Consider the following 19160-nt stretch of genomic DNA (forward strand, 5'->3'; position numbering starts at 1 on the left):
TTTTGGTAGAAGAGCCACAAAGTTTTATTCAATGTATATGGAAAAAATGCATTCTAAAAATATTAGTGAAATGTGAAGGCAGCATAATACTGAACAAAGGTTAAAAAAGGTATAAAAAAACAACAAAATCTTAATTCGACAACAGTTAACTGCAAGAAAAATTATAGCAGAGACATTCCTACATAAATTATTGTACCGTTGATCAACACATATGCTTAATAGTAATGAGCACCAAAATATTTTGAGGATCTAGCACAGTTGAAATACTTTCAATATAATAGATATAATATATATATTATAAATAATATAATGCTTAAGTTTTTTATCCCTATGATTGTGCACAACTTGACTAGGTATTTTGATTTGATCGTGCACTAAACCCCATTTTTCTTAAAGTCCAACACAATACCAAAATCGCTACGCAAAAAATTCTGAAAACAGTCTGCACCAAATCATAATTAAACTGAAATCATCAGCCCGTATTGTAGTTTACAAAAAATTACACGAGGTGACTCAACAAAATGATGGTTCTACTTAATCGTGTACAACATCAGACATAGTCGCCCAGCTCGGCATGAAATTCTGTGAGCATCTGGAAAAGTTGTGTGAAAGTCGGTCTCTGATCAGGGGAATAATGCCAGCACCCAGCCATTATATTGTACCTGTCAGATGTAAAAAATTTAAAAGATAATTACCAATCAGTGCACGTGCTTTCATGACAATAATGACCAGGATTGTAATGATTCGGGTCCTTGACTTGACTTGAGTCATGTTTTTTTATGACTCGAGTCAGAAAAATTACTTGGTTACAACTCTGACAATGGCACATTGTAACAGTCTATAATCTGCTCCTGTAAATAAAATGGTCAACTTACAATGAATCAGGACAATTAATTGGCTGACTTAGACGGAATCCTTCACTCAGGTAATCCGCCATTTCAAAATCGTCGATGTCTCCATACGGCATTGCTGCTAATGATTGAAACTCCCAAAGTAATACACCGAACGACCACTGAATGCAAAATACAAACATTGCTGCTACTTCAATCCTGCCACAAAGATTCAACAACTAAGCCCCTATGTGCTTGTAAAACTATTCAGCGTACATACACACAAACAAAGTATTACATATATCAGGTATATCACATGATTCTCTGAAAGTTAATTTCCCATGAACGACAAATTCCCAAAAATTAAGAATCTCACAAACAGCTTAAAGTATGAAATGTTGATGACTGGACGGCAAAAATTTAGTTGTGTGAATGTTTAAAATTAATTATTTAAAAATGGGGTTGGTGCTGTACATACCACATCACTTGCAGAGGAGTAGACTTTATGTATTAGACTTTCAAGGGCCAACCAGCGCACAGGTCTGTTTTCATAATCACCAAGACAGCAGTAGTCATTTGGAAATGCATCCCGTGAAAGAGCGTAATCCGTAATTTTAATTTTAAAGTCATTGTCGATCCTGGAAGATAAATATCTGTTTAGCAAATTCGAAGCAATATTACAGAAAATGGTTTGAAATGCAATCACTTTAGTTGTTTTTATCAAGCAAAACATCTCAATTCAGCCAACACATACTTACATGCAGTTTCTAGCCGCCAGGTCTTTGTGTACAAGGCCTCGTTTTGAAAGATAAGTCATTCCACATGCAATCTGAATGAGGCAATTAAAGAAATTTAAGTGTTTTGCTGTCATAGGTAAACTAGTATGATAGTTTTTATCTACATATGTTCAAATGGGTGCCTTGGTTTCAATACTGGAATAACCCAATTCACATTATAAAATTATTTCAATTATTTTCACATTATAAAAATCCCAACTACAAAATTTTTGCATTTTACCCAGCACCATTCCCAAAACAAACAGAAAATTTCAAAATCGTTCTAAAACATCAAGATTATCAACAATCTCCAAGTTTTCAGTTTGTGATGTGGCAATGGAATTGAATCATTGAGTGTAGAATGGTCCCCTTCAATTTGCAACCATGTGAAGTACACATAATTTACATATACACTCACTTGATTAACTATTATGTTGATAATAAATCATTATCAGCTTTATAAAATAATCTTTACAACAAACCAGTTCACAAGAGTCATCACGCAGCAGACTATTCTCACCGGTGCGATACAGTGGTTGCTGTTTGGAATGCAACCTCAATTGCTCTTTGTCAACACCAAGTGGTCAACTATGTTATGTTGTGTATTGCAATCCTTAATGTCATGGAAGTGTTATTATTGTTATATTTACAGTTCGTTGTGCCTTGATCATGATAACATGAATATTGCCCAATCATAAGCTTTAGCTAAAGACATCATTAGACGATATTTTAGAACAAATTCAAAGAAAAATGTGTATATATTGAAGTGAATAAATGTGAGGTATGAACTGGCAAGTTTGGTGGTAATTATTCTTTTTTGTCAATGCGCTTTGTTCTTATTCTGACGTGTTAATCTGGTGTCAACCTCTTGAAATGCAAGCTGTATCATGTTGTGAACAAGGTAATATGTTATTGTTGATGTTTGACTAGTATACAGACATTGCTGTCATTCTGTGTTATTAGCTAAGATGTCTATGAGATGTACAATCGTAAGACTAAGCTTTAAGTTTAAGCTTTAATCAGCATAATTGCAACCTTTTGAAGAGACTGAATAGAAGCATGCAATTAATAAAAAGTCTTTGCTTCAGCTACCTGCTGTGTGGTGACATGTGGGATTTTTTTCTTACAAGTAAGTGTTCATATTGCACAAAGTACACGGTTGGAATTAAACTAGAGATAAATTGTCTTGCTGCTGTTACTGTGAATAATCACCTGTATGGCCATTTCCACAAGGTCCTGGGTGGTCACCTGCTCATACTTCTTGAGGTTCGGGCTGAATATTCCTGGCACTAGGCCAGGTGCTTCATTCAGTTTGATAGCTTGCAGATAACGCTTTAAATTCCCTCCTGAAACACGACATTATATTTCTATTGTGAATTCCCAATATGAACCAAGACCGACCAGGATAAATTCTTTGCCGAGACAAATATGTCAAGTACGGCTCGAGTTAAGTATAACAAGTGGTTAAGCGTTTAGCGCTAAAAATGTTTGGTGCAAAAATTCCAGATTATATTCTAGCTATGGCCTAGTGCAGTGCTTCTTAACCCCTGGGTCGTGACTACATGCAGGTCACGGAGCTTTTTGATAACCGAGTACCGCATTCTATTGCATATTCATTTGACGATTCTGGCGAATGCTCGTAACAACAAATTGATACTTGACTAATATCCCTGTGACATAACAACAATGGTGGCTGGTATAGTGTAATATTTTTTCTTATCCATTCTAGAAGAGAATGCGAGAACACGTTGGTGATTTCAAACAAGAAAAAAATCAGAAGTGAAAAGAGTATTGTTGGCATGCCCACAATAAAAGTTTGCCATTTGATACTGCCTGCCTATGTAAGAGTGGGTCTTCTGTGGTTACTCACATCAAAGCAAAGATGAGAACATGTCATCAGTCTGAAGATAACATGAAATTGAAACTGAACAAAACTGCCTCAAATTTTGACAAAATTGTAGAAACAATACAATATCAAGGAACATGTAAACTAAATTCGGACTTTCCTGTTTATGTTAAATTGTCTTACTTGTGTATTGTTAACTTTATCCTTAGAAGAAGTTGTGTGATATGTAGTTTGGGAAATAGGGTCACCAAAGCTTCGCTATTAATATACAGTTAATATCTGGGTCGCCGCAAGAAAAAGGTTGGGAAGCACTGGCCTAGTGAACAATGCACCAACGTTCACTGCACAGCAGGCACAGTACGAACAACTTATTAGAGAATTTCTATTGAAATTGTAACTAGGGTGTTGTTTTTTTGCCATAGCTTTACCTTCCATTAGTTGGAAGAGGACAAGCGGAGTGCCTTCCAGGACCACGTGTTTCATGGGGAGTAAGTTACGATGTTGCATGCCTCGAAGCAAAGAACTTTCAAAGAGAAGCAATCTCTTTTGTTCATCAGTTGCCGCATCTGTTAATAATTTAGTATTGTTTAGATCACAAAGAAAAGGTTTAATTAAATTTTTTTGGTGAGAAAAACCCGTTCATGTAACATCGAAACCATCATTGACTGGGGAGATCCTGATGGTACCTGTATTGTCATTTATTTTTTGGTATGTTCCATGCAAAAACATCCAGTGAAAATAGCTACTGCTAAGGTTATTTATTCATAGAACCGATACAAGCGTTGCGTCAGTACTGGAGAAAAAATTGAAAGTATCAACATTGACTGACCAGTGACAGTTTTCACCAGAACATCGGCTCCGCCTTCAAGTGTGCCTTTGTATATACGAGCAAATGTGCCTTTTAACATCAATTCACCCAGTGTGACCTTCGCTCTGAAAATTCATCCCGGTTATATGAGAAACTTAAGGTTAACAAAATCAAAACCATTTATCCAAAACATCACAGCTTCAATGTTACTTAAACTTTATTATACAAAAGTATTTAGAGACTTGCTCAAATGACCATTTACACTGGTATATCTTATTCATAACTATTCATGCTACTACATTTTCACAATATCGAGAGCCTGTTCCTGATCTGCACAATGAAATCACCGAGTGTTTTTTCTGAGGTAGGATTTGCATTAATTACTTGTTCCACCAGGCGATAGCTTTAATAGTTTATTTTTTGTGAAAACACAACAAGATATACTTAGTAACTTAAACATAAACAAATTTATGTCATACAACATCAAATATATGTCCTCTAATATTTAATACTAAAGCTAGAGCCAAGTTACAGATCAGGTCAGATAACCTAGAAAACATAATACTTCTTGCAGCTCACCTCGGCAAAGAAATGTCAACAAGCTTGCTCTGTATTTCACTTATATCAGTTCCTAGATCGTTGATCAGCGGAGTAAATTGGATGAGGCTTGAGTGAGCTTAAACGTAAAAACCAGACATAAACAAGGACAACTTTGAATGCATAAACACCATATTCACTGGTGAAAAAGAAACAAGCAGCAGAAAAACGTATTTCCAAATGAAAAACTAACATTTAACACAAAAACTACATTATCGGACTAGTTGGCTGGGTGGAGACTGACTTCACTGAATACAAACTTCAAATTAATTTTTTAAACTGACAATTTAACAAGTCAGTTACGGCAACAATAGAAACTTACAGGGGGGTTTTTGTGCATTGTTTGGCAAGTCTAGCCTGAGAAACTGGTTGCCATGGTGTTGCGCAACTTGCATGCGATGTAGAGTTTCTGGTCTGTTAAAAGCAAACAAAAATGTACGAAAGTATTAAGTATATCCTAAGCTTCAACACATGCAAATTGATATAATCATATCACGAAGCAGCTTGACGTCTATGAAGTGACAATGGTTAAGCAAAAAAACTGCACAACTCACTAAATTAAAAACTTTTTTCTAAAACTGGTCATTCAATTCACTTGAAGGTGACATGAGATGTTTAACACAGCGTTTTGCAATCAAATTTTTTTTGCTACACAAAATTGTTGGAAGGCAGTTTCACACAAATGACAACGACTTATCAACTATATAACATAACCACATCCTGACACTCGGAATAAAGTATGGTAGTTACCTCACCTCCCTGTTTAAAAGTTACAGTATAATAGCTGTGTTGATGTGTCTGTTTATACGCAAAAGATACTTTCAACCCATAAGCATGATACTTGTGTCCCCCTTCTAGCTCACAACCCATGGTTTAAGAAGTGCTGAGTTAATACAATACACTTACCTGTGACCCTGATGTCTTTTGTTCACTCTAACATGCCACAGGCTGACGGCCACAACGATAAGTACAATGACTGATGATACGACAGACACAGATATGTAAAATGCCGATGTGCTTTGCTGGATCCCGCTACCAGGTGGGACCAAATCTACATCTTCTGGGAGTAAAATATAGTAAAGAAATCTTACAAGAAAGCCCACTGAGCAGTGTAACATTTGGATAAATAAAGATACTATCTGTGGAAAAAGTTTATGGAAGGTTGGTTTTTGGACTTTGCCAGTGGATATTGTTAAACTTCTACATCACCTGGATTATGCTTTGGATCTTGAGTCGGAAATTGCAGATCTTTGTCTTCCTCATCACTGTGGGCTTTAAAATTTAAAAAAAAGTGTCTAAGCCGAAAAATAATTTAATTTTGTAATTCATTATATCAAGAATTTTATAGCCTCGATACATTAACGGGAGCAATTTAAATGAAAAAGAAGACTTACTCTTTTCACATTTTTTTAATCTTTTAATGAAAATTGGAAAGTTTCGAGAAGAATCTTCTGAAGATATTCGTATAATAAGTTTCGTGACAAAGGTTATGTTTCCTTTTTTCAATCCAGTACAATCAACATGCACCTCAAACATTTCTGGACTGGTTGGTACTGTTCCGCTGGTTCCTAAGGAAGTCTACAAACACAACAACTTCTGAAAACACTCAGTCTGTTTCAAGAAAAGATCACAGATACCAACGTTGATTTCCAGATTTCTATATTTAGTTATCCAGTGGAAAGCTTCAAAATGCTTTTCAACATCATCAAATGAAAACAATGTTCAAGTAACGGCAAATTTTTTCTACAAAATTACAGTAAGTAGATGTAATAGAAAGTTTAGATCTGAGTTTTGCTCTATTTGTTATCTTACTGATGGTTTTTGGATAAGTTTCTGCATGTCGTTGGCGAGACTACCTGATGTATCAGAATCATTCTAAATAAATTGGATCATTAGTGCAGTACCAAATCACATGATACGCAATCACTCAACGAAGATTACAACATATATACACTATAACAATATGTAAGATGCAACGTCATACCAATGAAATTGTTTTTTGAAACAAGAAGTGTATGATATTGGTACACAACAAAAATACAACAATGCCTTTGAAGATATATATATACAATTAGTTTATGAACCAAACACAAAACATATATACATATGTATTCATTTTTCAGTTAAAATACCTGTGACAAATCCATTGAAATTTCGTAAAAGGCATTTGCTACAGTGGTGGTATGCCAGATATATTTCAGCACGCTATGCTCTGGCTGCACACGAGCGACAAAGTTTAATGCATTTTGATTAATGCGACCATCCCGAATGTAGTACAATTGAGCATCCTGTATACCTGTTCCACCATTGAAACCAAAAGTAATCATCAATACGTCAAATGTTTGATAGCAAAAGAAAACTTAGATTTAATTATACAAGAGTCAACAGAAAGACTTAAGGTCAAGCACATCGAAGTAGAGCTAGTTCTGTATCGAACTAAGTAGTCTGGGTCTGTATATTTATCAAAAAACAAGATAAAGCAACATAACATAGGCTACATAAATATACCGAACCACAGGCAAAGACAAAATTCTGATGTGACAACACCGTTCACTAGACGTTTAATTCTTTATTTATTGTATATGATACCGGATGGGATTCAAATAACTACCTAATTGGCTTATTATAAGTCTGATGACCATGTAAAAGGACAATTATGATATATAACTTTTAACTATTGCTATAGCATAGCCATATACATACAGTTCCAATGAAAAGGTCTTAGAATAGGCATAAATTTAAACAAACAAATTCTTACCAAACAACTTATAAACTTGATCTTCAGGTAGATATAAATCAATATCTCCATTGCAATTTACAACATAAAAGAGAAGAAAAATTAAAATTGTGAAAGTTGGCATTCTAGGACTCATTCACTTTGCATCCTAGTGTGAAGACCTGAATAAGAAGGAATTATGACTTGACATTCTTTAAGTTAAAAGTTTATTTTTCATCATTGACCTTGGAAAGAGAAGATTAGTGCTAACTTTGTTAAAATAGCAACACATAACAAGAAATACGCTAACAATCAACGAACGGGAAAAAAGCGGCAAAGCCCAGAAGCATAAAAGGTGCACGGGCTGACAGGTGTTAACTAAATACAATGGTGCTGCATTGATGCCAGACTGCAGAGTATGGCCATTTTCAGCAAGATCTTGGATGCACTAAACAGTCAAAACTGAGAAGTGTGGTGCGCAAAAATGCTCAGATGCAATGGAAGTGCGCACAAAGGTGCACAATTACATAGTAATGTACATAGTTTGACTTATTCAATTTTCAAATCAATTGAAAATTGAGTGCACAGTTCGGAAAGTACTGTTCAAGTCATTTACTGCAAGATAACGCGACTTAAGAGCAATATTGAGTGTGCCTATGCCAAAGTCTGCAGTCTGGTATCAATGGACAGTTTGCACGGCCAACCAGACTGCAGACTTTGACATAAACTCACTCAACCCTGCTTTTGTTGAGCTTCAATGGTGCATTCAAGATGCGTTATTTTGCACTTAATGACTTGGACAGAACTTTTGTGCTACTAATTTTCAATTAACGTTAAGATTGAATAAGTCCAAAGGTGTACATAACTGTGCAATTGCACACCTTGGAGCACACTTCTATTGCGTCCGACCATTTTTGCACACACCACTTGTGATTTTTGGTTGTTTGGCACACCTAATATCTTGCTGAAAATACCCATACTCTGCAGTCTGGACCAACACTAAATGTTATGTTATCAAAAATCACAAAATCGGTGAACACTTAATGTTGCGATGTTACGCATCTTTTCACTTTCGTCAGATTAGTGTTGTTAATATAAACAAATTTTTGACTTCAGCAATAGGCTAGGGCCTAGTGCACCACCAATAAACCTTTTTCACTTTCACTCACAGCACGTTTCTACTGACGTAGACTAGCCTAATAGGCCACCGGTAATGTAAATTCAAGAACTGTGGTAGATTAGTGCTCCTCTTACTTTCATACTATACGCAGATAGGCTAGCCTAGGTCTCTTAGATCTCAAGAAAACTGAAAGAGAGTGACTAGTCTATTTCAACGAACACAGGTAAGTCATTCAGCTCGCTGTAAAAGATAGACTTATAGGCCTAGGCCGTTAGAAGAATCGAGAATGGCTGAATTGGTATAGGCCGGTAGGCTATAGGTTAGACTAGCGATTTAGTTTTCAGTTAAAGTTAGATTAAAAGGTTGATTTGGGTTACTATGCTATAACAATTAAGTTAGGTTAACTATAGAAACTGTGACAAACAGCTTCGAACGTACGATTTTTATCGGTAGAATAATGACAACTTCGGTAGGGCACTGGGTAAAACCTGGACACGACGCAATCCGCGGATCGTCCATGGACGGTTGAAAATGGACGATTTTTGCGTAAGCGTCCATGGACGCTTTTACGCAAATCCGACGTTTTCCCTTAATCGTCCATGGACGGTTATTGAAATAGGCTTAAATGAGTTATTTTTTAACAAAGCGTCCATGGGTAGTTTTTAGGATAAGTTTAAAGCAGTGTTTTCGAGAACGTCCATGGAGGGTTGAAAATGGACGATTTTTGCGTAAGCGTCCATGGACGCTTTTACGCAAATCCGACGTTTTCCCTTAATTGTCCATGGACGGTTATTGAAATAGGCTTAAATGAGTTATTTTTTAACAAAGCGTCCATGGGTAGTTTTTAGGATAAGTTTAAAGCAGTGTTTTCGAAATCGTCCATGGAGGGTTGAAAATGGACGATTTTTGCGTAAGCGTCCATGGACGATTTTAGGAAAAGCTTAAATAGCGGAAATAGGGAAATCGTCGATTGACGGTTGTGGGATAGGCTTAAAAAGCGTCCATGGACGATTTTAGGAAAAGCTTAAATAGCGAGATGATGAAGTATCCATGGACCATTATGGGATAGGCTTAAATAGTGGATATGATGAAGTATCCATGGACGGTTATGGGATAGGCTTAAATAGTGGATATGATGAAGTATCCATGGATGGTTATGGGATAGGCTTAAAAAACGGCCATGGACGATTTTAGGATAAGCTTAAATAGTGCATATGATGAAAGTATCCTTGGACAGTTATGGCATAGGCTGAAATAGTGGATTTGATGAAGTGTCCATGGACTGTTTTGAGATGGGCTTAAAAAGCATCCATGAACGATTTTTGTTATAAGATGAGCTGACAGGAGAGAAGTGACCATCATCGTCAATCCAGTAAAAACTCACTCAGTATTTGAATGTGAACGCGGGGGAGGAATATAATTAATTGGGCGTACAATGGCTATTCTTTCATAATGTAGCACAGGGGATTTCTCACCCAAGAACAGCGAACTTTCCAATCTGGGTCTGAATAAACTCCAATTCCAAAAACTTTTTAAATTATGTGATTAAAGACTTTAACCAAGTTGTTTTCATCATCACTCAAGCTTAATGTGTTAAATTGTACATATTTTACTATAACTGTGAGCAGCGTAACACCTAATCTCGATTTTATTTCGTCATATATTGCTTAAAATTGAATATATTCACTTTCGCGTCAAACACAAAAATTTGTATTAATCCATTTATTCTTTTTTGCAGGTGCTGCAAAAATATTCCTGCGACAAATACTGTATTAATGGTACACAATTCTGATGAACCCATCGACAACAAAGACTGCATTCAATCTGAAAAAACAATATAGACAATTAAATCCTGTAAAGTGATCTCTTAAGCAAAGAGGTGAACAGACAGCACTTTTCGTGTAAAAGATGCTGCAGCAAATGCAATATTTGCTGCGGTAAAGGTTACTTGTTCGCAATTTTGCTTGACACTTCTAGATTAAAAAAGATCAACAGATGCTACAATTGGTATTAAGGAGTAATTAACATGTGTTTTTTGAACATAAACTTGTTAAATTTTAACTGATCACACGAAAAGTACTGATTACCGGGACTGACTGTAATTTCTTGAAAAAAGTAATTCGGTACTATAGTACCGCAGTACTGCCCACATATGCTTGAGCATGGTATAGGTGTTCTATAAAGTTAAAACAACCTATCAAAAAAAACACAAGTCATTAACTTAGTTTTTTCATAAGTGTTTTGGAACCACGAGTGCAAAATTAAAACAACTAGAATTTTAAAAGTGATTTTAAATTTTCTAGTTGTGTTTGAGTTAAGTAATTTTTATGTACACAATTTTGGTTGTAGAACAGGAATTATACAAAAATAAAACTATGCACTGCTGGACCTGTGTGCTCGTAGACATTTATTATCTGAATGTAGAAACATAGAGTAACATCTGAAACAAATGAGCAAACTTTGTGCATGGCTTGTGTTCGGTTGCAGTTGCATACTCAGTTGCAATGCATTAACGACGCTAGGTCTTTTTATTTAAACTGGCAAAAAGTTTGAATTTTGGGCAATATGATGCAAAAACCAATAAAAAATATGTCACAATCAGTGCCAGGTTTAAGTCATGCGAAGAAACGACGATAGAGATTATCATGGTCCTGTTGAAGTATCAAGCTAAAAGTAAAAAGTTCAAAATTTGGCCTAGACCACAGTAAAACTGAAAATAAACTTCTCCAAAATCTGATATCTGCCGCTGCCCAGTTCGAAATAGTTTCACTACAGTGGTAAAATAGTTGCAGCTTATAATACCTACTAAACTGTATGCAATGATGGTTAAATCTGCCTAAGTTAATATATTATATGATGAACAAGGTTTACCCATTCTGTCTTTTGCTGGTCAATTTCAGATGGGTCTTGATTGTGGCATATATTGCAAAAACTCAACAATACATCATAGTCTGCAAAATGAAATAAATCTATCTGCATTTTTACATTAAAATACTTTGTTGTGAAAACAGAAGTATACAGTTTTTAAAAATATTTAGTTAACAAATTCAAGACCAACAATGTGCCAGTTACAAATACAACAACGAACAAAATAGTTAATCTGTTTAAAGTCAGGTTAAAAATGTTGGTGGTTTTCCTATAAATCTCTTTTACATTAACTTTATACATAAGTATGGTTTAGTGCTCTTCTGGAAAATTATGTGGTGTACTTCAACGACCTTAAACAACAACAAGGTCACAACATGCTACAAATACTGCAGTTCTAATTAAAAGCCCGACAGCCTCTCACCGGTGGAATCAAGCAGTAAATTGCCAAAGTCCATGCGATACTTTTTGCAGGACTCGCTGTCCGTATCGATCTGTTCCTCGGAAGAACTTTCATTAAGGATTCTTTGAGCTTCCTGCAATATGCCACTTATTGATAGAAAAGCTATTTTTTACAATCCAATTTGATTTTAGGAATATACACGATTACACATTGTGATGTCAAATAGTTTGAATTAGTGATAATATATACTAATAATAATAGTGATTATATATATACTTAATCTTCACAAATTTGAATTCATCCTTTCTAAAAATACCTTTAAAGCAAGTGAGCCACAATTCAAACTGTCTTGTTGCCTTTCATGTTTGCTATGCTGAAACATCCATTTATCCCAAGTGCCACAAAAACATTTGCCATTAGCACGTAAAAATGATCTAAAATACACTTACAATATCAGAGTAATATGTATTGAGATCAGTAATGTTATATCTAAATCAGAATAATAACAACAATTTACAGTAAAGACACATAAATAAAAAAGTTGGTCATGCCACGAAATAATTACTCAAAATTTTCAACAGTCCATGGATTGTGTCGTGTCCAGCTTATAGATGCCTATAACTGTATCACTTTAGCCTAACCCAAAACCGTACATGGACGTTTTTCCAATATCCATCATTTAATTTTAAACCTAGATCCCAAAACCCTTAAATGGACGTTAATCCAAAATACATCATTTAAGTCTATCCCAAAACCCATGGACGTCTTTGCATGTCCCATCATTTCTGCATATCACCCCAAAACTGTCCATGCTTGCTGGATGCTGACATCATATCCACTATTTAAGCCTATCCCATAACTGTCCATGGACACTTTCATCATATTCGCTATTTAAGCTTTTCCTAAAATCGTCCATGGACGTTTTTTAAGCCTATCTCAAAACAGTCCATGGATACTTCATCATATCCACTATTTAAGCCTATCCTATAACCGTCCATGGACACTTCATCATATTCGCTATTTAAACCTATCCCATAACTGTCCATAGATACTTCATCATATCCAATATTTAAGCCTATCCCATAACCGTCCATGGATACTTCATCATATCCACTATTTAAGCCTATCCCATAACCGTCCATGGATACTTCATCATATCCACTATTTAAGCCTATCCCATAACCGTCCATGGATACTTCATCATATCCGCTATTTAAGTCTATCCCATAACCGTCCATGGATACTTCATCATATGCACTATTTAAGCCTATCCCAAAACAGTCCATGGACACTACCGGTACATCATATCCACTATTTAAGCCTACCCCAAAACAGTCCATGGACACTACATCATATCCACTATTTAAGCCTACCCCAAAACAGTCCATGGACACTACATCATATCCACTATTTAAGCCTATTCCATAACTGTCCACGGACATTTTCATCATCTCGCTATTTAAGCTTATCCTAAAATCGTCCATGGACGCTTTTTAAGCCTAATCCCACAACTGTCCATGGACGCTTTCCTCATATCCGCTATTTAAGCTTTTCCTAAAATCGTCCATGGACGCTTACGCAAAAATCGTCCATTTTCAACCATCCATGGACGATCTCGAAAAACAACTGATTTAAACCTATTTCAACAACCGTCCATGGACAATTACGGGAAAACGTCGGTTTTGCGTAAAAGCGTCCATGGACGCTTACGCAAAAATCGTCCATTTTCAACCGTCCATGGACGATCTCGAAAAACAACTGATTTAAGCCTATTTCAACAACCGTCCATGGACGATTACGGGAAAACGTCGTCCATGGACGATCTCGAAAAACAACTGATTTAAGCCTATTTCAACAACCGTCCATGGACGATTACGGGAAAACGTCGGTTTTGCGTAAAAGCGTCCATGGACGCTTACGCAAAAATCGTCCATTTTCAACCGTCCATGGACGATCCGCGGATTGCGTCGTGTCCAGGTTTTACCCAGTCCCCTTCGGTAGGCCAAGTCGGTAATATTAACTGGCAGTGCACGGGCGTCATTAAAGTCACGGTGTGTCGGAAAGTACCTGTGGCTGGCGGTGAGGTCAAGGTACAGCATTAAGTAATACCAGGATCTTATTTCAATCTTTGCGGTGATTGATATATACTGCACATTAATACCTATGGCCACATTTCGTTGTGGTATAGTGTTTAAACCTTTATTCTTGGACCAAGGAAAGTTTTTGCACTTAAACGCGGCTTAAAATTGGACACGCGATGGTTTTTCATCGTCATCACGTAAGCTTTGTTTACAAAAGTAGCCCCATGCCTTTTCGGAAAGATGCAATATTTTTTGTATGTAGGCTAATGTAGTCCAAAATTGGAACTGTACACCAGGACAACCGTGGCTCGAGAGATGAGGAAATATCGCCGAGTTTTATTAACTTTCCACAATCCGAAGATACATATTCTTGGCAAAAAACATATTACACCACACAACAATTGGAGCTTTCTTTTGTACAACCAAGATAACGTGACCCATAATTTGAGAGTCTCTTTCCTCTTCGGACCTAGATTAAACTTTCAGATTTTCAACTCCAACTTCTTGTCCTGTTTATGTTGTCTGAACCGTGTTAATCAGATTTATAAATAGTAAAATAAGTAACAGGATATAATTTGGCACACCAAAGATTAATTTTATATTTTTCAATACATTGAGCTGTTATTTGCTTAGACCAGTAGTGATTCACAAACTGTGCTCTTCAAGAGCAGCTTTCAGTTTATGTTCAAAATTTTGGGAAGTCTTATATTACAACTAAGTTACTTTTAGCATGAATAGGCTTGTTACTGAACTTTGCAATCAAACCCCACTCTATTCATATGATCCGGCAACTCTGTAATGCATCAGACGTGTTGTATGAAGTAAAGGCAATTTTTGCGATTAGGGAAAACCGGTGTCTTGCCCAACTTGCTTCAAATTTAAAACCCCTTTGTGATGTAATATAATTGGTGGTGTTCCTCCCATAAACCAGTCTGTGGAGAAGAAACAGTTGCATCACTTACATTAAATTGTGTTTTCTTGTTGGTTCATTTATGATAAAGCAAATTAAGTTTTTCTGTAGCCAGAGGGTACAAAATGTAGCAAACAAAGCCATTAGGCGGTCCCCTATCAGACAAAGTTTGAAAAACACTGGCGTAGATTTTCTACAAAACGTTCTATTTAATAAAAATACTTAGCTTTCTAAGTTCCTTCTGTTATTGCTTTAAAAAGTTACCAAAGCTCTGCCATCATCCATGTTCAACCTTTTACATATATTGGCAAAGAATTCTGTGATAATTCCTGTCATTTATCTTCTGTTTGATATTTATCAGGCTACTTCAAGAGCAGGACGAGCAACCAGATGTTTGGTTTCGACTGAACATGAACAAATACTATCATGAAGCCGTTGATGCTGTTGCAGAGTTTGTTGGCGCAGACAAGGAAGATATTTTTGTGATTGACAATGCAACAACGGGTAATGGATCGTTTGATTCTGGTTAAACTTGGCATTTTTTGTGATTGAAATCGATTAAAGCCTGCCAATGGTAGACCAACTGAGATCCACCTGACGTTTTTTGTTGCAGAACACTTTCTGCGATATGACATGCTTTACTATTTTGCAGGAATAAACTCAATAATGAAATCTTTGAAATTCAAGGCCGGAACTAAAGTTCTTATGACAAACCACACATACTTAGCCGTGAAAAATACAATAAAAGACATTGAGGAAATGAATGGCGGTAAGTGTGTGCGGGTATGTGAGTAGTTTCCATAGACATTGGCACATTATACACCCTTTACAATTTTGGACTTGTATATACATAAGTTCAAAGTCGAATATGAACAAAACTGATCTGATATGAAGTATGTTAACAGGCTTTCAAAGAATTTTTATGGATATTCCTGTGCCTATTAAGAGTGAAGGCGATATCATTGACCTTTATGAGAAATACTTCTCTACTAATGCGGACATCAAGATAGCAGTTATCGGTAAATGTAAAACTTTCAATCAATGGTTCAAATCAAAATAATATGTAACTGAATTTGTTTACTAATTGTTTTTTTCATTTGTTGCGTGTCATAGTGTGAGAAGTTTTAAAGTCTTTGCAACCTCTAATAAAAGCAATAGCTGGTTAACTTAGCCCCTTTAAGGTTAACATTTGTTCTTTTAGTTGAGTGTGCTTTTGTAAGCTTGCTTTCTTTAGCTATGCATGACAAAGCAAGCATCAATGTTTGAAAGCTTGTGTAAACTTTCAACTTGTAGACTCTTAGCTGCAAGAGTTTCTTTCGCACTGACCCCTTAAACCTCAAAACTGTTACTTAATATATAGGATATTTATGAAGAATTAAAGTATAACTTGCCAACCCCACGTTGGGAACTACACATTACAAATATTACATATTTTGGTTCTGCAGACCACATTACCAGTCCCTCCGCTATTGTATTGCCAGTTGAACGTCTAATTGGTTTGTGTAGAAAATACAACATTTTAAGTGTTATTGATGGTGCCCATGCACCCGGCCAGGTCAAGCTCAACTTGAATGAAATGCAGCCAGACTTTTATGTTGGTAAGTAAGAGATATTTGAAGGCGAACTTTAAGCGAGAAATTTCAAATCATGATGCATGACTCGTGAGACTTCAACTTATGCAAACTTCATAATTTTCTTGCGACTTATTTAGTCCTTGTTAAGGTAACTTGCACAAATGGGTTTACACTGCCCGATCAACTGGATTTCTGTGGGTATCACCCGCCTTTAGGGGTACCATTTATCCACCAATCTCTTCCAATTACGTCCAAACCATGCATCACAGATTTGCCTATATGGGTACACGTGATTATTCTGCATTTTATACCATACCGGTGGCGCTCAAATTTTTCAAGGACATTGGAGGGTTGGTACGTGCATCCATTTTAAATTCTTCAGCATTTAATAATTTGTAACGGTTAAACGTTACTGTTTGTAGTTTTACATACAATATACTTGGTTGCATTTAAGCGTTACTGCAAGTTCACACTTGCAGGTATTTTTGCACATTTAAATTTGATTCAACTTAACAGAGCCCAAGACAGACACAATTATGCATTATTGCATGTCATTTGCATAATGTTATTGATATGCAGTTTTAATTAGACATAGATTAATACCTACTTTAACCAAAAAAATTGCAACAGTTTTATTAAATATGGTTTATGTGATGTTCACATGGCATTACAAACCAGCAATTTTGCAGCGAAAGTTTGCATTGATTGGGTATTGTATGATATTAAACCCATCAAAGAAATTACTTACGGCAACCACTAACCAGTTTGTGGTTAGCTCCTGTTCATTTGTAATGAGTATGACATTGCAAATGTCTTAAAACCTCTTTCCTATTACAGGAAGCACTAACCAGCTACACGAGTGGATTATTATCATGGGCGGTGAGATTGCTGTGTGAAGCGCTAAATACAAAACCACTGGATATTCCAAGTACAATGAAATCACCAGTTATGGCGATTATGAGCCTGCCTCCACTACCTGATGGTGTCAGGTAAACTGGAGTTTACAAAGTTGGTTTATCGTCTGTGATTTTCGACTGCTTCATTTACTTTCTTGCAGAGACTTGACAGCGGATCAGCTTACAGTGGACTTTTGGTTGAAGTATGCCGTGCAAACTTGTTTTACTTCTTTCAATGACAGATTGTGGCTGCGGATTAGTGCCAACATTTACAATTGTAGAAGCGATTACTTGAAACTAAGAGATTGTCTTTTACACTTCTTTGAGATGAATCCAAAGGATTAGGCGTTTGAGAAAAATGTGTCAAGTTTGATTATTAGCTAACATAGGATGATTGTTAAAAATCATGCAGAATTTGGGGATCGTGACCAAAATTAAAAATGAGGTAAATACTGCTGACAGAGAATTGATGTAATAACAACTTAGTTTCACTTTTGATTAAACTGATCAATCTGATCGCTTGTTCATTCCAAGACATTTCTGTTCATGAATGAGCTTACTTCAAAAATTTTTTACTGATTGGCATTTACTAAAAGCCAGCTAAAGTTATACAGTCGACTCCGCTTAATTCGGACACTTTGGTTCCGCTCACTTTTGGCCGAATTAAGCGGAGAAACGGCTTTGTCCGAATTAAGCGGAAAATCAATTGTTCGTTTCATGGTCATGCATAACGGCAGAAAACTCATTTAAAATACTGTACTGTTGCGTAATAAATGAATTGCAGCTGCGCTATACTGCAGTAATTGGCATTGATCGCATAAAACGTCTTCGTTTACTTTAGTAAGCAATTTCACTTTTTGTGCTAAACTTTTCTGTACCATTCTGTCCTACAAGATGGACGCAATTGTACCGAAGTAAAAGCGACTATGATCGAAGCTGGCATGGCCTTATATGAGTTTATTGTCGATTGTTACCGCATCAATCGTCATTGTTTCACCATAATCACTCATAATGCAATTTTATCTTGTGTTAAAACGAAGGAAGTACTGTTTATTGTGTAATAACTAATAACCTAACGATGGAATTGCGAACCTGTGTCCGAATTAAGCGGAGAATTGTCCGAATTAACGGGAGTTTTTTACGTTCAATTTTTACTTTTGTTCCGTTCCCGAGCATTTTGGCCGAATAAAGCGGTTGTCCGGGTTATCCGGTGTCCGAATTAAGCGGATTCGACTGGATTATTATTATGTGTTGTTTTACATAATGCGGACTTTCATCATTCAATCATCATTTCAACTTTTGGCGTGCAATTGTTATATTTATATATATATGCATTAATTTATCTGCAACTAGATTTTTATAATTTTGCTGGATCTGAAACTGCCCAGAAAGTGCTCTGAAAAACGGGCATTACAATGGTATGGCGCCGCTGAGTATCGAACATGCGACTTGAGTCGTATATTTTGCGAGGCGAACCACTCGGCTAGAGAGCCGACAATAAGATTGCAGTGGATGTTTTGTTAAATAAGGTCATTTCGTATGTGCAGTATTTTTCTGGCATAAAATCGCTATGGTGATCCATATATTGCTATTATTAACTTAAGTATAGCTGCTGAAAAAATAAAAAGATATATAAACATCTCTGAATGTTTGAAGTGTAGTCATTATAATGAAGCTTTTTAGCAATTAAGCATCTCCTCAAGAGACAGCTAAGTCTTGATTTAATGTTTGGTTCTGT

At 36.1% G+C, this 19160-nt stretch overlaps 3 protein-coding genes and 1 long non-coding RNA gene across 6 annotated transcripts; 2 read left to right on the plus strand and 2 right to left on the minus strand.

Annotated features, from left to right (window-relative positions):
• On the minus strand, positions 1–7751 carry LOC143470280 (tyrosine-protein kinase RYK-like). 2 transcript variants are annotated; one of them, XM_076968309.1, is made up of 15 exons: positions 7616–7751; positions 6990–7153; positions 6670–6732; positions 6252–6435; positions 6067–6129; positions 5764–5914; positions 5180–5271; positions 4840–4936; positions 4282–4385; positions 3881–4018; positions 2819–2952; positions 1589–1659; positions 1309–1468; positions 876–1012; positions 1–662 (listed from the first exon to the last, which is right to left on the minus strand). In XM_076968309.1, the coding sequence occupies exons 1-15, from the start codon at positions 7728–7730 to the stop codon at positions 551–553; spliced, it is 1785 nt and encodes a 594-aa protein (XP_076824424.1). In that variant the 5' UTR covers positions 7731–7751; the 3' UTR covers positions 1–550. The 2 variants fall into 2 exon arrangements, with proteins under 2 accessions (XP_076824424.1, XP_076824423.1); XM_076968308.1 differs by having other exon boundaries at positions 5764–5917.
• A 1801-nt stretch (positions 7752–9552) lies between these two features.
• On the plus strand, positions 9553–11081 carry LOC143470763 (uncharacterized). Its single transcript, XR_013119398.1, has 2 exons — positions 9553–10195; positions 10432–11081. It is a non-coding gene; the product is annotated as an uncharacterized LOC143470763 (long non-coding RNA).
• LOC143470762 (uncharacterized) lies at positions 10388–13420 on the minus strand. Of its 2 annotated transcripts, none has more exons than XM_076969035.1 (4): positions 12278–13420; positions 11983–12094; positions 11565–11644; positions 10388–10517 (listed from the first exon to the last, which is right to left on the minus strand). In XM_076969035.1, exons 1-4 carry the CDS (start codon positions 12341–12343, stop codon positions 10416–10418), a joined length of 360 nt encoding a protein of 119 aa, XP_076825150.1. In that variant the 5' UTR covers positions 12344–13420; the 3' UTR covers positions 10388–10415. The 2 variants fall into 2 exon arrangements, with proteins under 2 accessions (XP_076825150.1, XP_076825151.1); XM_076969036.1 differs by having other exon boundaries at positions 10388–10887; positions 12278–13419.
• A 1857-nt stretch (positions 13421–15277) lies between these two features.
• LOC143470761 (uncharacterized) lies at positions 15278–19063 on the plus strand. The gene is made up of 7 exons (XM_076969034.1): positions 15278–15456; positions 15605–15721; positions 15858–15971; positions 16398–16550; positions 16675–16880; positions 17364–17515; positions 17584–19063. Exons 1-7 carry the CDS (start codon positions 15363–15365, stop codon positions 17765–17767), a joined length of 1020 nt encoding a protein of 339 aa, XP_076825149.1. The 5' UTR covers positions 15278–15362; the 3' UTR covers positions 17768–19063.
• Positions 19064–19160: the final 97 nt, after the last annotated feature.

Source organism: Clavelina lepadiformis, chromosome 9, assembly GCF_947623445.1.
Source record: "Clavelina lepadiformis chromosome 9, kaClaLepa1.1, whole genome shotgun sequence".
Classification (NCBI taxonomy): Eukaryota; Metazoa; Chordata; class Ascidiacea; order Aplousobranchia; family Clavelinidae; genus Clavelina; species Clavelina lepadiformis.

What these genes read in the sequence shown, in the direction of transcription:
- LOC143470761 (XM_076969034.1), top strand. Translation starts at nt 15,363, where the DNA reads ATGAACAAATACTATCATGAAGCCGTTGATGCTGTTGCAGAGTTTGTT. An exon ending in GATTGACAATGCAACAACGG is followed by an intron (nt 15,457 to 15,604) that starts GTAATGGATCGT and finishes ACTATTTTGCAG; the next exon opens with GAATAAACTCAATAATGAAA. An exon ending in TCAAGGACATTGGAGGGTTG is followed by an intron (nt 16,881 to 17,363) that starts GTACGTGCATCC and finishes TTCCTATTACAG; the next exon opens with GAAGCACTAACCAGCTACAC.
- LOC143470280 (XM_076968308.1), bottom strand. Translation starts at nt 7,730, where the DNA reads ATGAGTCCTAGAATGCCAACTTTCACAATTTTAATTTTTCTTCTCTTT. An exon ending in CAATGCACAAAAACCCCCCT is followed by an intron (nt 4,937 to 5,179) that starts GTAAGTTTCTAT and finishes TTTACGTTTAAG; the next exon opens with CTCACTCAAGCCTCATCCAA. An exon ending in TCTGGTGAAAACTGTCACTG is followed by an intron (nt 4,019 to 4,281) that starts GTCAGTCAATGT and finishes AATTATTAACAG; the next exon opens with ATGCGGCAACTGATGAACAA.
- LOC143470762 (XM_076969035.1), bottom strand. Translation starts at nt 12,343, where the DNA reads ATGTTTCAGCATAGCAAACATGAAAGGCAACAAGACAGTTTGAATTGT. An exon ending in GTGGCTCACTTGCTTTAAAG is followed by an intron (nt 12,095 to 12,277) that starts GTATTTTTAGAA and finishes GGCATATTGCAG; the next exon opens with GAAGCTCAAAGAATCCTTAA. An exon ending in TTTACTGCTTGATTCCACCG is followed by an intron (nt 11,645 to 11,982) that starts GTGAGAGGCTGT and finishes TTCATTTTGCAG; the next exon opens with ACTATGATGTATTGTTGAGT.